Genomic DNA, 17,290 nt, shown 5'->3' with positions numbered 1-17,290 from the left:
CCTATACTGTTGCAGGCATTCTATAATTTTTTGACCAATTCAATATTTTTGTTGATGTAATAAGAATACTGGCTTGATATGTTGTTGGTCAGTTGTTCGATTTCAAGCCAACGATTTTTCTCTTTGTGGCAAAGAGACAACACATTCTCAACGAACTTTATTCCAGATTTTAATAGCCTGAAATAAAATTAAATTCTTTGTTAGTTATTATTACTAATTAAGAAAAATGATAATATAATGTGATAATTGAAGTAATAAAATGATTTCATAACACAAAGAAGACGGCCTATATCAATAATTGCTTGGAAAATAAAAAATCTTTATTCCAAACAACTTATTACATAAGTTATTTATTTAATAAGTAGACATATCAAGGCTTACTTAATAAGTAGGCTTATTAAGTTGAGCATGTGAGGGTACACAATTGATGATGATGATATTTAGTAAGTTACTTTATAATTTAATTTTTCAATATCTTCAATAAAATTGAATGTTTTGCAGTATTCTCTCCCAAGCAGTTGGCCTACTTCAATCTATTTTTGAAGCGTCATCATATTGCTAACTATTCAATTGCTAAATATTTTAATTTAATAAAATATTATCTTCATAAAAAAAATAAATATAAAAAATAAATCTATTTTAATTTTAAAAAGTAAGCAATATTAATGAATGAATGTATGAATCAAATAACGAGGTGATTAGGGTGGGACAGTTGGGGTGGGACCATATGGTAGGAAGATGCAGGAGGCCAGGATGAGGTGGTCTGGACATGTGAGGAGGATTATGTGGGACGGAGGGTGCAGGATTTGGATCTGGATGGCAGGAGAGGGCGGGGAAGGCCAAGGAGGAGGTGGAGAGACAGAGTGGAGGCTGATCTGCGAGATAGGGGTTGAAGACATGGGGAGGCGCTGGACGAGGAGAATTTTGTGGAGGAGACGGCTGAAGGAGGGAAATGCCGACCCATATGATTGGGATAAGGCGTAGCCAAAGAAGAAGAAGAAGCAATAATAATGAATGAATGACTTGGTGGTACAGTGAAATTGACAAAAATTATCGACCCGAAATACTTTTGTTTTACATTTTTTCTCATGGAGCCTACATAGATAGTGAAACACGTTCCCTCCGCAAGCATCGAACTACATCAGTTTCAAACTCTATGACATACTAAGATTACCTTTTATTTATCTCTTTTCTGTATAGGGCTACTTTTATAGAAATAGAAAGAAAAATAAAAATCTTGGGTACCGTACTAAGATTTTTATTTTTCTTTCTAAGATTACCTTTTATGGTGATCGGATGAAAAAACAGCAGGTTGTGTTAGAACAAATACCAGCGTTGCCAAAATAGCGAAAAGAGTTGTTCGAAGTTGAGGTAGAATTGCAATCATTCTTTCATAAGTTTTACGGTGCCTTGGTCGCGTATCACAGCGATCTTTTCCAAAGTGATAAGCCTCCGTAATTCTCTCACTTATTGCCTGAAAATAGCTTACTAACTTCCTTGCCTGTGACACGGCGCTTGTATCCAGGTTTAGTCTGTAAATAGTAATGAAAATATATTATATCAATGTTTGGATATGCTGTAATTATTAGACAAGTTGAAAAATAATTTAAATCTTTCAAGTCTATTACAAACTCAATAATCATTCCTCGGAATAGCAATACTTTGAGGACAAATTCAACAGACTTGATACCAGACAGAAATGACCTCAATTTTCCACGAAATGAGTCGATGAGAAAATTCTCAAAGAAATAATGTGTGTACGGTGCAGTGGTAAGAGGGTTGATATTATATTATTTTATACCAATCTATCTTGAAGATCTTATGGTGATAGAGGTTCATCGACAGACTTAGCCCTAAGCCTATGAAAATAGAATAAATTCAGTATATTATCAACTTTTTTCAACCCGATTCATGAATACTTCAAAATACTATAGAAGAAAATTGATGTGCCCCTAACCACAGAACAAGTAGTGTGTTTGAACATGTGTTAATAGGCTACACATGTTTGTCATATATTATGTTGTGTCATCAGCAAAAATCTTGGAACGAAAGCAGTTTCTAACAAGATAAACCACTGGAAAACTACAAATTATAATGATATATTAATGATTTCAACCTCAAATAGAGAAGCGAAGAAAAAATAAACGAAAATCGAAGATACAAAAACCTAACCTCCAAAAATGTTGTTCCAAGTCTTTTGCTGTTGACGCAGCATGTATGACGAACATGTGTGAACACACATGACGAACATGACACATGATCGACAAACTTGTCCTGTCGTTAGTGGACATCCTCACACAGCTACAAACTGATTGTCATGCAAAGAAGTTACAGTAAATTTTTATAGAACTGCTGGTGATTACATACCGTACTTACCTATGCAATCTAAGAAAATAGTCTTTGTTGACGAAATCTTGCATTTGTTTCAATACGTCTCGCAAACTTGAACAATGCTGGATGTCGAACAAATCGTAAACTGTATATCTGAGTGATAATACATCACTGCTTTCAATAATTCCAGTCGATTCCAGATCTGGCCAATTCAGGAGACATACTAAACCTGTATCCATCACTCGTCGAAGGCAGGATGAAGGATGAGCTCGGGATAGATACGTTTCTAATAGGCATTGTTCAATGACACCTTCCTCCTGAAATAATATTATAAAAATCTGATTCTGTGAAACTAAATACATGAATTAGAATTGGACAATGAAAGAGTTCCAGCTTGAAAAGCATGCAAGAGCTTTATCTGTCATTAAATGGAACAAGTTTACAGTAGGAATGGTCAGTTTACAAGTATCCAGTTTTTAAAAATATGTCAGGCATCAATCCTGAAAGCATAACAGGAATTGGAAGCATAATAATTTAATTCATGGGTTCACAGTAAAAACATTGATGATTCGTTGTTGATTGGAAGAATAGAGTTGAAGACTATTAGGGCCAAGCCAAACGAAGCGTTTTTTAGACGGCAGGACAGAAGCTCTTCGATTGACTGATTATCAGCTGATCCCCGAACACCAACCCAATCAGCCAATCGGAGAGCTTCCTGCCCTACCGACTCGTCTGAAAACTTTCCAATTTTTACCAAGTTATCAATTAAAGAAGTCGTACTGCTCTATTTTATTCTAAAAACACAGAATAATACGAGATTTGTTATGTTATTGTCTAATATGACACCACAAACGGTAGGTCACATAAATGAAATTGGAAAAATCATAGCAAACATTTTATTAGTCTAATAGATGAAGGAGCTTTGTTATAGATAGTTTTTACTACATATTGTAGATATATTTTATAATTCACCCAGTCTAACATCAGTAATATCATAGCTAATACTGAGGGTGAAGCTCACATAATCTCATAGGCTTGTGGGGGGTAATGAGTGAGAGAGATGATGATGAGAGATGACGACTACTTATTAGGTTTATCGTCTCCTCCGAAAGACGGGGTGGCCGTCTATGTGATTGTGCTGTGGTCAAAAGCTTTTGCCCCGGTCGAGATTTGAACTCGGGTTCTCTTGATTATTAGACCGGCGCGTTATCACTTCTTCCAACAACCCACCCATCATCAGTGTATCTCTCATCATAGCTTTGAAATCGATTAATGGAAAAGCTGATTTATCAAACCTCTTTTAGTATAGAATTAAAGATGTTTATTGACACATTTCTGAAAATTTGATTTCACTGATTTCTGTATTCACTTTTATAAGAAGAGTAGACTCACATCGGACTCTTCTTCGCACACAGGCATCATAGCCCATGTGAAGAAAATTTCCTATAATGCATTATATATATTTTTGTAATGTGTATTAATTATAAAGAGGAATAAATCGATTCGATTTGATCACTTATTTTGAAATAAGACTTTACCTGAGACAGAACCATCATAACACCAAGGGCCATGGACAAAACATGGTTGCAAAGGGCATGGTTAATATCTTGTAAATCTACTTCTCCATGACTGATTTTATCCCTAATTCTAGGGCCATCCATGTAAACAAATGCATCCCGCAGCATCTCCAGTAGGTTTTCACCAAGAACATCAGACACAGTGCAGGATTCATCATCTGCAAGACAAAAATGAATTTGAAAGAAATCGAATAATATTTATTCTACAATCAAAATGGTGTATAGTCTTATGGTCAAATAATTGTTTTATGGTGGGATTCACTTTAAACTGTCAGCATTCGTTGAATGGGAAGCAATGATGCTACATATTAGGAATGCTGAAAATTTTAAGTGAATCTTACTATATAGATGATAAGATGGAAATCAAAATTAATAATTTTTGAACACAATACTAATAAATGTGTGTTGTTCTAGCTTTGTCGAACGAGCTTGATGTAGCTTTAATGTATCGGCATGCAGTTGATCTAGATCCAAGGCACTAGATAGACGACTTTTACAAATTAGTATTAGTGATTAACTAGTATTTCTGTGAACAGTAGACCTCGCGCAGTTATGAACCACAGTCTCCTCTCCTCTAATACTGTCCATCAGAGTAAATTCTGTCCTGTCCTGTCGTGTCAGCGAGATATCGGTGTATAAACGACTAATTGCTGTTTGGGTTGTTGTTTCGACAATACTAATAGTTTGATGTAAAAAGCTATGCTACTATAATCAAAAGCTTACCGAGTTGAAAGCAGAGAAAAGTCGGGAGAAAATACTATGCTACTTCAAGTTATTAATTGCATTCCTCACTGCATGCGATTAATAGTCCACACAACAGCTGTGTTTTCAATAAGTTACATTGAGATATTGAATTGCATGCGCCATTGCATGCAATTTATAGTCCACTCGACAGCTAATTTATGAAGAATAATTCTATAGTCTGATTTTTACTCTAATATTGGAGTATAAAGGAGGCTCCTTTTCCTTTTATATTATCCTATAAATGCAAAATTTCCAAAAACCTTGTATATACGTCGACGCGCAATTTAAAAAAGAACATACCTGTCAAATTTCATGAAGATTTATTACCGCGTTTCGCCGTAAATGCGGACATATAAACAAACATAAAAACATTATAGACATAAAGAGAAATGCAAAACCGTCTACTTGAATCATAGACCTCACTTCGCTAGGTCAGTAAAACTATCAGTAAAACAGTCAGTAAAACAATAGTCTTGTAGAAATAATATAAAGAAATTCTTTTACAAAATACATTTCGATTTGTATTCTGTGTTACATTTTCAAGTATCAGATGAGAGTCGAAAGACCTAAAAACACAGTAATAGCATTTTCAGCAAAAAGATTTTAATTTCAAAAACAGCTTCAACAAGTGGAAAGATGGGATATCAAAAAGAGAAGAAGTAATGATAATTTCGATACACATGAGCCTTTTAAAATGATAAGTGATAACCATCCGTTCAATTAAATACAGCTCTTTAGTGGTTACGTTTTGACTGACCATATTATGTTGAGAAATAAGACAAAGAGCCTTGTCTGTACCAGTCTTTTCAACAGGAAATTGAAAGAATGCTCACCAATAGCTGAAGGTACCACGGATATGATTTGGTCCAGTGTCACATAGAATTCAGATGGCTGAGCACACAGTAAATTCGAGGGACAGAAGTATGTGCGTAAAGACTGCTCCAATTGAGGCAACATCATAACTAGACACTCGCCATATCTGAAGAAAAAAATATGTTGATCAATTGTTCATGAATCGTACTCAATTGTGCACATTTTCTAAAATATCACAATAAAAACAGAAGATATGAACTTGGGACCTGTTGCATTGGACTCCAAATGATTTTTAAATAAGTTTAACTATTTTAGAACAATATAGAAGCTCATAAAGAAGTGAGAAGCTGAAAGAATGAAAAAATCATACCGGAGTTAGAATAGGAATATTTTATTGCCATTAAACAGAATCAATTTCAATAGGCAACATCAACATATTTAATAGAAATTTTAATATGCATTCATCTATGAAATATACAAGTATATAACATCAATATAAAATAATCATCTTTCGTCCTGAAAGTGGAAAACTATACATCATCGTTGACAGTAAATAGTTTATGCTGAAGGAGAAGAAGAGTTTTTATAGTGTACATATATTTAACCTTCCAGTAGTTGAGCCCTACTCAATCACACGAGCTGTTGTACATTTTACAACATCCAATTTTCCAAGTGTTATGTTCTCTGTTTACTGTCAAAACATATTTATCAATTGTATAATTAATAACTTTTCTATTGGAATATTTTTTGATCGTATATTAATAATTATTGTTGAAATAAAATTAATTGCACCTATAATTGATCTAACCCCTGCAATGTGAAGAGAGAAAATGGTTAAATCTACAGATGGACCTGAATGGGATGTTACTCTAGAAAGGGGGGGGGGTTTCCATCTTCTTGGATTATTTTACGCATATGAACATTTGGATGATTACCATTTCATAGCCCAATAAGGTACACCAAGCAAATCCATCAATTCTGTGTTATTGGTTCATTTACAGTCCCCGTAACAGTCTTTCCCTATCTTATGCACAATGCGACTATCGCGACTAAATGGCACCTGAAGACTGAACCATTGCTCGGTTGATACTGCAACTCAGTGGAGTGATGGGGAGAAAGTTTTGGAATGCATAGGTGACTCATTCACTGACACCACCCCATTCAATAGTTTTGTGCAGCAAAAAAACTGACACTGTTGTACTTTCTACAACAGCGCGACTGCTGGAAGGTTAAAAAAGAAAGAAATAACGTTTTGATTCAAATATACGATACCATTATCATTCACTAGAGAACAAGTTGTAGGTGAATGAGTCTACTAGAAATTTATGCTTTTGAATCAACATGAAATAGTTTCCTGTTATTTCAATAAATAATTGGATTTAACAATTTATTCCATGTTTTTTATCTATGCAATAAATTTGAAGAATGCACTTTTGCAACATACAAAATGATGACTGGAATCAAATAAAAGATTCTATCCGCAATAAAAGATATTGAAGTCTAAGAATTGAAAAATATCACTAAAATCTATATTTGAGATAAAAATTACAAACCTCTCGCTTTTGAAGCTTTGTAGGATTCTCTCCCAGTAAATCCTTTGAACTGGATTCACAAGTTTCGATCTATCAAGATATTCAATAGTTTCATTTTCTTTCTCTCTGAGATCGGGGAAGAAATTGAGGAGAATTCCACTTCTAGCAATCAGATTAACAGGTGGTCTTTGGTGATTGTTGAGCTGTGGAAGAATAACGACATATACGTAAAAAATATATATCGATGAATTTCTGTGTATTGAAGAATTACGGTACAAAATATGTTAGTCAGAAAATTATTGATGAACAAATGATTGTTGGTTATCATTCATAAAATAAGTACAGTAGTTGGTTCATATATTCTATTTGATAAAAACGATTTTATTGAGTCCAGCTTTGCTATGAAATTTACATTCTTGGCAATAGCCTACATCATTACATTAAAAACTAATGATAATAATCTTTGATAAAAACGATTTTATTGAGTCCAGCTTTGCTATGAAATTTACATTCTTGGCAATAGCCTACATCATTACATTAAAAACTAATGATAATAATCAATTTTATTTCATTTGTTCTTAATGTTTGTATGATATTTCATCCTGTTTGTTGAGAACCTTTGGAAATAGAATATTTGAGTTCTGATTCGTCTGCGGCTTTAAGAATTGATACAATAATGTTTATACAGTCTTGAATACTTGGGGCCGGTTTCCGAGCTCGGGATTTAGCTAAGTTCTAGACTTTAAACAGCTGTAGTCAGAAAATTAGCTTTCCAAAGCGGGGCGTAGTCGCAGTTTTTATAACAGTAGTCGCAGTTTTTATTTTCTCATTTCTATAATTGAAAACGTTTTTCCTTGACGAAATTAAACATTTCTAAATAATTCAAAATAGCTGAAACTTAACACTATTTTCTCTTTATTTCATTTTGTGTTTAATTTTCCAGTTTTTTTAAATTTAATTCAAACGTGACTTTGACAATGACTACGACTACGCCCCGTTTTGGAAAGCCAATTTTCTATCTCCAGCTGATTTAAGGCTAGAACTTAGCCAAATCCCGAGCTCGGAAACCGGCTCTTAAAGATTGCAATAATTTATTCATATTTCTGGAAAAATAGTTACCACTACTACAACTAATACTTATGACTTTTTTGCTGCAAAACGTTTGCTTCTAAAATAAGAATTTCAATGATTTTCCTCAATTCGCAATGAAAAGTTTCTAGACATAATTTTTTAGATAGATATCAATATTTTTCATCTGTATTATTTATTATTCAACTCGAAAAATGTAGATGCACCTACTTGTTTGGAATTCGTAATATCAGCCATAGATGCAAAAAGGATTATCAAACAAGACACAAGGTTGATATGTAGCTCATTTTCAGAGAAAAATCCATGCCAGGATATATTGCGGACATTTAATCCTGACACACAGCCTGCAAGAAACTGGGAGAAAGTAACCTGCAAAAAAATAAATTACAAGCAATGAATAATACTTTTTGTATCAATATAATAATATTCAAATCTATACAATTATATGTATCAAATAATATAATAAAATATACGAGAAAAATTCTTACAAGGAAAAACTGTTATTGTTAATGGAAATATAGCTTCTTTTAGTTGTTGATACGCATTGGGACCAATACCAAATAGTGCGAATATTGTTAATATTTTTTCACTTCTCAACAGTAGAAACGGAGTTATAGTTTTAGATAAGAATAATAAAAACTCTGTTGACAAGGCTAGAAAAGAGAATTTTCACTTACAGGAATACTGCCGAAAACTTCAGAAATTTCATCAGTTGCTAGGAGATCTCTCAAAAGGAAGGGTACTGGCCGAGAGCAATATGATTGATAGACCTGGAAAATACAATATTTTCTATATTATTTATCAATGCACACGCTAGGTACCGTAATCATAATTTGTAAAATTAATATTCTTTCATGAAACGGAGACTGTTATTCCTCGATAATGTGCATATACTGCATAAGCAACTGTTGAAAGCTAAAGAGATTGTGATTTTTCCACTAGGAAGTTTGCTTTAATCACTTCCATTATTTTATAATATAATTGTGATAATTATAATGATTTTCATTCTATTATTATTTTTTATTTCTTGATGTGACCTAACCGGGTTTTCTACTCTTAATGTTTATTTTGACAGAGTATTTGATATTGGTTATTAAAATGTAATACTTACATTCCCAAGAAATCTCTCAAACGCTGCTGTTACTATTAATGTTGTTTCAAGCCGAGCGGCAGGGCTCCTATCAACTGAGGGATCAGAAATTTTTGGAAGACAACTGAGAAGTTTAGCCCTTTTTTCTGGAGTAATTTTCATAAATGTTTTACCAGCTGCATGGATTATTCCCCAAATTAAAACGAGTTTGTCCTTGAACCATTCTAGAGGTTGGTCGAAAATGACCAAGTCATCTGAAAATAATGGAAGCCTTGAGTAATAGAGGTTGGAAAATTTGAATAAGGATTGAATAGGAAATCTGATGGTAGAGAGAGAGAGAGAGAGAGAGAGAGAGAGAGAGAGAGAGAGAGAGAGAGAGAGAGAGAGAGAGAGAGAGAGAGAGAGAGAGAGCATCAATTGTACATTATGGATTCAACATTCAATTGATTCCAATATTAGTCATGCCAACCGGAAAGGAAATGATTTGGTCTCGTGGTCGTGGTGATAAACTATCAAAAATATAAGTTAAGCTCGATGCGCATGCTACTTACGTTGTGAGGGTAACCACTCATCTAAATACCATTTATAACTTTAAAATCGTTTAACGGTGGTTCGAAACCCAATTAAAGCTGTAGGTTCACTCAAATCTCATCACCATCTGTCTCATTACCCACGCACAAGCCTAGAGCTCATAAGGAAATCATCCTCAGCAAAAAATAAATAAATAAAAAAGAAATGAACAAATTGGCAACCCAAACTGTCGTTTAGAAATTGAGTAATAAATTACTGCTTCAGTATTTTTCTTCAAGAAAGAATATATTATAATATAGAGATTAAAATAGACTTGATAATTATTCAACAAACCAGGTAAGCGCAGAATATTTTTGATCTCAGTCCAGTTGAAGAGTGCTTCATCAGTCAACGTGTTTTCATAACCACACGTTGAAACGTTTTTGGGCAAATCAACAAGTATGTTATGCACATAGTTTGACAAATATGTGGGCGGGTGTTCAACTTCCTCTTGCCGAGTCCTGCAATAGAAAGAAGAAGACAACTCCAATTTATTAAAGTTAGTGTTAGAAAACTCCAATTAAAGTTAGTTTTAGAACTTAACTCCATTAGTCCTGTAAAACTCATGATATCCTCACCAGCATGTTATAGAGTAAGATTGGAAATTAATATCATTGACAAGGCTATAGCTACAGACATATATATGTAATTCCAGTTTTTGCCAATATATTTGAGACAGTGATGAAGATATAGCTGATGGAGTTCTTTGAGACTAATAAGCTTTTCTCAGTTCTGCATCATAGTTTCAGGAAGAATAAGTCGACTGTGATAGCGGTTTCTGAAATGACAGAGGGATCCAAGAAGCGTTTGATGGAACCAACTGCCTGACTCTGACACTATGTGACTTGAGTGGAGCGTTCGACTGCGTATCCCATGAAACTGTGATTGGTAAGATTAGATTGAGCGATATAGTGTAGGTGGTGCTGTTATTCAGGCCTTCAAGTCTTAAGGATCGATAGCAGGTCATATCTATTGGAGGAGCAAATCGAGGGCTGTGCCTATAAATAATGGTGTCCCGCTGGGTATGGTTTTGGGACCTGTATTATTTTTTATTGGAATCAATCGGCAAACCGATTCCAGTTGAATGCAAACAAGACCCAACATGTCATCTGCAGCTTGTCAAGAAACCTTCCTGGTGATCAAGACCCTGTCAAGCTGCTGGGTTTTGTTCTGGACAATAAACTCATCTGGGCCAGCCATATTCAGCATGTGACCACAAGACTGTCCAGAATTTATTTTCTGCTGCTGAAGCTGACGGGTCATGTGACTGAGGCCTATTTAGTCATGGTGTATCACGCGCTCTTCCACTGTCACGTTTCCTATGGCCTACACATGTGGGGTCATTCAGCAAAGGTTGTGGACATACTGAAGCTGCAAAAACGGGCTGCCCGAATCATCACCGCAAGCGATTATCGCGCACACTGCAAGCCCTTTTTTGTTAAACTTGGTATTCTAACAGTGATCTGCCACTTCCTACTTCTCTGTCTAATGTATGTCAAGAGGAACCAGCAGTATATGTTGACTCGGACTGATGTGCATGCACATAACACCAGATATCGAGAGCTGATTGATATTCCCAGAGTACGCCTTCAGAGATCACAGGTGTGCTTCAGGAGTTCGGCATTGCGATACTTCAATAGGCTGCCTACAACAGGAGTAAAACAGTTGGATTTAAGAGCGTTCAAGAGAATTGTATCTAAGCACTTGAAAAGCAAGGCGTACTACAGTGTTAGTGAATATATGAGTGATGATTTGTCGGAAATACTGTCTTGCTAAACATGCCTTATGTATGTTTTTATTTTGTGTATTGTATTTTATGTTTTTGACGCCATCGATCCCATATTATGGGTGAAGGATGCAGATTTAGGTATAAAGACTTTGATATTGAGGGTGGGACACTCAAGTATGTCACATTGATTTATTTTGGCCCAAATCTGACCCAGAGGCAGCAGTGGGCTAATGAATTGTTTGATGCTGCTGGAGGGTGGTTGGAAGCAAATAAGTAGCTACTGAATGTGGAAAAGACACAAAGAAATGGTTTCAATTGGCCTGAGTCACAATCAGGCCAACAGCATTTACAGTGTGTCTCTTCTTGGATTCACCATCGATCCTAAGCTTACCTGGAAGTGACATATTGAGGGCTGTCAGGAGTCACTTGTTTGCATAGGATGGTGAAACACTTGGTGAGCAGGCTCTACTTGCTGGAAGTGTACCTTGCTCTTTTCCAAAGCATCCTGAGTAATGGAATGTTACTGTGGGGCCAAGCTTCTGCATGAGTAAATGCTTTCAGGTTGTAAAAGAGGGCAGTCCGTATTACCTTTGGAGGCTATCTAGATGATTGTAGACCTCTCTTCCAGTCTACAGGTGTGATGAGCATTTACAGTCATATTACAATATTTAAGGAGTGACTTCGATGGTAAGAGCACTAGATGTCAAGGTCTTATAGATGTTTCATACCATACTGACGTTTGCCAAAGACCCATGATGCGTTTCATGCGTTGGCCTTGCGGATCTTCAATAAGCTTCCAAAGGTTTTGAAGAGGTTGAACACCAGCATTCAACTCAAGACTTAGGTATTGGTATAATATACTTGTCTCACTTCAGAACCAAAATAAACTTCAGTTTACTGAATAGTTTGAATTGAAATCCTTGTTACTTGTATTTGTCCTCCTGACAGTCTGAAGGCTGGGGAGTCGTCATTATTTTTCACGGCAGGTGATTTCCTCCATGAGCATGTCGTATATGTTGAAATGTATGTTCTTCAACATACTCTGATACTACTAACTACTAACTTGCGCTAGAACAATTTGATTTTTTGGAGGAATTTAGAAAATATTGGTTTTGATATAACAAAACTTTTTTTAAAAGTCAGGATGTCTGGTGAATATTTTTAGTGGATAAATTACTATTTTAGACAATTTTATAGGTTATTATAACATGAAATTCCATAACAAGTATAGAGTACCTTTTAACCAATGTGGATCGACTTTTAGCCATTACAAGTAGCTTTATTTTCTGTCTGGATAATACTTGTGAATAACTATTGTTTCTTGTGATGGAAATTGACAACACATTTGTCAAGAACGCTGGTTATTGGAGGAAATAATAATATATTTATATTAAATGTAAAATTTAATAGGTTTGATAATATTAAAAGATACTGTTTTGAGGTTATTCATAACATAAAACCTAACCTCAATCACAGTTTGCAGCTCGAGCTCACACTTCGCAGCTGTTGAAAACTTGAAATTGAACAGCTGACTGAATAGTCAACTGAATTATTTGTCAATTGTCATTATTTATCCAGTAACCTATAATAAATTTCTAATGTTAAAAATATGAATTAAATTTTATTTGATATTTGACTGATTCTTCATTTATAAATATTCTTTCAATTTTTCATCTATTTACAAAAAAAATCACATGTTAAAGTATCATTAAGTTGGTAATAATTTTCAATTGCAAAGCAAAAAGGGGAACGGGAAATGGAAGAAGAGTGAATGTTTGGTTAGGCGTTTGTGTGGAGACGCTTCAGTTATTATTATTGTTTAATATTTTGTGAGTTCTGGAATTCAATTGAAATAGTCTTCATCATGTCATCCACCGATTTTTACATACGCTACTACGTTGGACATAAAGGGGAAGTTTGGTCACGAATTTTTGGAATTTGAATTTCGTCCGGACGGCAAGTTGAGGTACGCTAATAACTCCAACTACAAGAATGACACAATGATCAGAAAAGAAGCCTACGTTCACAACTGTGTGATGGATGAATTAAAAAGAATTATCCACGACTCCGAAATAATGCAGGAAGATGACTCACTTTGGCCACAACCAGATCGTGTTGGTAGACAAGAACTGGAAATTTTGATCGGCGATGAGCACATTTCGTTCACGACTTCCAAGACCGGCTCTTTGGCTGAAGTTAACAATTCCAACGATCCTGAAGGACTGAGGTGCTTTTACTACCTAGTACAAGATTTGAAATGTCTAGTGTTCTCTCTGATTGGACTTCATTTCAAGATCAAGCCAATCTAATTCAATTGTGTTTGCCGTAAGTTGCATTTTTATCACTTGAACTAGCCTACAGTAAAATGTACGCGGAAGTAAGAAACTCTTATTCCAATTTTTAAAACAATCTTTCATATTCTGGACATTACATTAATTTTCAATTTTTATGTAATTTGATTTTGTCAATAAACGTATGATTTGTAACTTATAATTGCATTTATAAAGTTCTTTATTTAGGTTTGATCTAGGCTTTATCAGGTCTTGAAGAAAATTAGTTAAAGGAACCCTACATTGCCAGTAAAAACATAATTTAACAATAACTGTGGCAATTTATTAAGTCTACTACATTAGTTACATAATTTATAATTGGTAAGGTTCAATAATTCATTTTGGCAATTAGCCTACCATTGTGATATTTCATTGTGTTTATGAGATAATCAATAATTTCTGAGATTATCCTTAGCATCGTAGAGATGCATGGTATCTTATGATATATTCTCTACGATAACGTGTACTTTTTAAAAATATTTCAATGACTACAAATGAACTTGAGACCGGGTTGCATTGGACTCCAAATTCAATTAGATTGACTATTCTAGAAATTTTGGTACAGTATCATCATAAAATTATTTAGACAATAAGATGTGGTTATGAAATAAAAAAAAAACAACTTGTGTAAATAGAAATAAAATCTCAGTACCCTTTTTAAATTATTTTATCACAACATGTTTCAACATTCATGCCATTTTCAAATGTTGTGATGAAATAATTCAAAGATTCAAGATATAATGAGATATTTATTGGTTGTTTCTGAGGGTACTGAGATTTTTATTTCTATTTATATATTACAAGTAGCCCCTGACTACCAACTTGTGATATAGAAAAAAAAATTACAGCCTCTGTAGAGAAATGAAGCGCGGTGCGGTATCTCTTGGTAAGGCCAGCCACTATACTATATTCGAATTAAAAGAATTTATGACTTGGAGGGATTTATAGAGCAGAGAAAAGTAGGAATACAGCGGTGGCGATATTACCTTACTAGACCGGACAGTGTCCTGGAGTTTTTAGTAAGTGTTCAACATCTCTTGATACGCATACCGGAAAGCACTGCATTGACAGCTGATTGTCAACTTGGCAACCGCGCTTCTTTCTATTACTAATCATCAATCTAATTGGATGAACTGGTTCTCCATCTCCGCATATCCCTCCAAGTCGGAAGTTGTTTTAATTCTACTATTAAAAAACTTCCACCCAAGGAATACAGATCATCCTCACAATTTTGACTGACTGGTGAACTGTCTTCTAAAACAGCTGATCTACAAGAACGCAAATACAATGGTCTTCGCCTTCACACCTGTGTCAGAAGCAGCTGACATAAATTTTGAGGTTTTCGAATGTCCAGTCAAAATTATTAAAGTGTTTTTTATCATGAACTTGTGGAGACTGTCTCTCAATGTGATGAGTCCAACCTGGCACCCACATTGTAATTGTTATAGCATCTTTAGTGTTGAGTGTGAAATTCTCAATACACCAACAATAGATCATTTGACATTGTAATTTGGACACAATATCTGGAACACAATTTTTGACTCTGCAGCTTCATTAAGAGCTGAAAATATTGAAAATTCTCATCTCTGTGCTAAAGCGTGGAATACCATCAAGTTGACACTTGTTGCTGTATTGAGAATTACACACTGAAAACTAAAGAAGCTATAACAATATTGATGGAAAGCATAAAATGGTGATATAATACATCAAACTGAAGAGAGTTGATTTCTCTACAACCCAACATTCGGTACTTATTTTTTCGATTTATTGTTGCTGAGTGATAAGCCCTGAAAGTGCAAAAAGTTGGGAGAGAAATTGTCTTTTAAAGATTTTACACTTTTAAAAGTGAATATCTCGAAAACGAAGGGAGATATGATAAAACTCAACTGAATAAAACTTGTTGGAAATGAATCTAGCTTCATTTTTGTCCAGTTAGTCATGTCGCCGAAATGCACTGTTTTCAAGATAATTGCATGTAAGCCGGAAATGAAAAAACGCAACTTTTAAACCACTCTCATCCCTTACGCACTAGGGGTACTGATGAGGACTTTTGATATGTTTACCTTCCAACCAGTCCAAACAAAGCTACGAAGTCAAATATTGTGTTCCAAACGTTCCCTCCACATTTCCCTGGCAATTGATCTATTGTTGTTAAACTGAAGATTTTTACACTCAACACTTTAACAGCTGCATCAATCGTAGGGAGATAATACATGCAATTGAAGAGAATATGATGCTCTATGAGCTCATGATTAGCACGGATTTTTTCAATCAATCGGTAAAAAGTATCTAGGCCAAAAAGATAAAAAAATCGGAGCTGGAAGGGATTTCTTAAAAATGTGATACCTTTGAGAGCTCATTCCTAGAAAACTAGAAGAGATATGGAAAAATGTTACAAACGAAACTTGTAGGCTAATATTTTGTAAGCTCTAATTTTGTATTTGACAAAAATTTCCCTAAGTCGCATATTGTTCGAGATATATGCAAAAAAAACAAAATATGGTACTTTTAAACCACCCCCACCCCCTTAGCACAGGGGGTAGGAGTGAGGACTTTTGATGTGTTTACCCCCTTACTATCCTTGAAAGAGCTGCGGGGTCAAAAATTGTGTTCCAAACTTTTCCCTCTATAAGTTACCTTTTTTGAGCTTTCGTTGCCTGGACCGCAGAATACATAACAATAAGTGTTCTTTACTCCGTGCCTGGACTAATATCTTCTTGGCGAATAATAGCTATTCATGTATTAAGAGCGTAATGCGCGACTTTATCGCTCGTGCAAAACAGTTATCACGCGACGCGAAGCGGAGCGTGGTAATTTTGCAAGAGTGATAAAGAAGCATTACGCGCGAATTACATACATTTTTTCTACAACTGCACAAACCTGATAAATCACTTATATCTGGCGGAGTTTATTATAATTCATGGCATAAATCATGGCTGTAGAATCGGTACAATTACCGACTTTTTAGGTTAAGATCTGACCGAGAGTGGTTTGTCTTTGGCGAGCAGCTGATTAGCGAGCGTAAAGAAACTCTTCTGCGCATGCGCGAATGATTTGCAAGCGTAAAGAAAATCTACTGCACATGCGCAGATGGTTAGCGAGCGAAAAAGTAGATTCTCCTCAGAAATAAGCTGTTTTACGAGGAGAATTGAGTATGTAAATTCTTTCTTTACACGCAGTTGTAGAAAAGATATATTTCGATTAATTTGAACAAGAATGAAAAGTTGATATTCCATGTGATATACCGGTATCAGATATTATCTATAGAAGGCAGTGGCAAGGCAGAGAATCGGCAACGCTGTTCTCCTATCTTTCTCCAATGCCATTATAACCTGGACCTCACTATAGTGTTCAGCCACAAGACTGGTATTCTTACAGAGAGAAACTAATCCAGTCTACTCGTGGTATTGATTTAGTTCAGTTAAGAGAAAAGACCACTACAATATTTCAAGCTTTCTCTCGTCACTGAATCATCAATATTTGCC

At 35.0% G+C, this 17,290-nt stretch overlaps 2 protein-coding genes across 2 annotated transcripts; one reads left to right on the top strand and one right to left on the bottom strand.

Moving 5' to 3' along the window:
• Position 1: 1 nt before the first annotated feature.
• On the bottom strand, positions 2–12,943 carry LOC111051998 (endoplasmic reticulum membrane-associated RNA degradation protein). The gene is made up of 11 exons (XM_039436376.1): positions 12,712–12,943; positions 10,041–10,207; positions 9,198–9,430; positions 8,764–8,856; positions 8,297–8,455; positions 7,019–7,200; positions 5,486–5,631; positions 3,870–4,066; positions 2,377–2,648; positions 1,281–1,532; positions 2–177 (listed from the first exon to the last, which is right to left on the bottom strand). The coding sequence occupies exons 1-11, from the start codon at positions 12,741–12,743 to the stop codon at positions 21–23; spliced, it is 1,890 nt and encodes a 629-aa protein (XP_039292310.1). The 5' UTR covers positions 12,744–12,943; the 3' UTR covers positions 2–20.
• Positions 12,944–13,202: 259 nt separating this feature from the next.
• On the top strand, positions 13,203–13,968 carry LOC111061928 (protein mago nashi). Its single transcript, XM_022349621.2, is given in 2 exon segments — positions 13,203–13,381; positions 13,383–13,968. Coding segments are annotated over 2 exon segments (444 nt in total). The 5' UTR covers positions 13,203–13,339; the 3' UTR covers positions 13,785–13,968.
• Positions 13,969–17,290: the final 3,322 nt, after the last annotated feature.

Source organism: Nilaparvata lugens, chromosome 10 (assembly GCF_014356525.2).
Source record: "Nilaparvata lugens isolate BPH chromosome 10, ASM1435652v1, whole genome shotgun sequence".
Lineage (NCBI taxonomy): Eukaryota > Metazoa > Arthropoda > Insecta > Hemiptera > Delphacidae > Nilaparvata > Nilaparvata lugens.
This window is presented reverse-complemented; position numbering and strand designations above follow the sequence as displayed.

Bases quoted from the DNA above. Each gene is read 5' to 3' on its own strand.
- LOC111051998 (XM_039436376.1), bottom strand. From the start codon at position 12,743: ATGGCTAAAAGTCGATCCACATTGGTTAAAAG. The intron at 8,857-9,197 runs GTAAGTATTACA...TGTATTTTCCAG, and splicing joins TTGAGAGATTTCTTGGGAAT to GTCTATCAATCATATTGCTC. The intron at 8,456-8,763 runs GTAAGTGAAAAT...ATTTTTTTGCAG, and splicing joins AAGTTTTCGGCAGTATTCCT to GTTACTTTCTCCCAGTTTCT.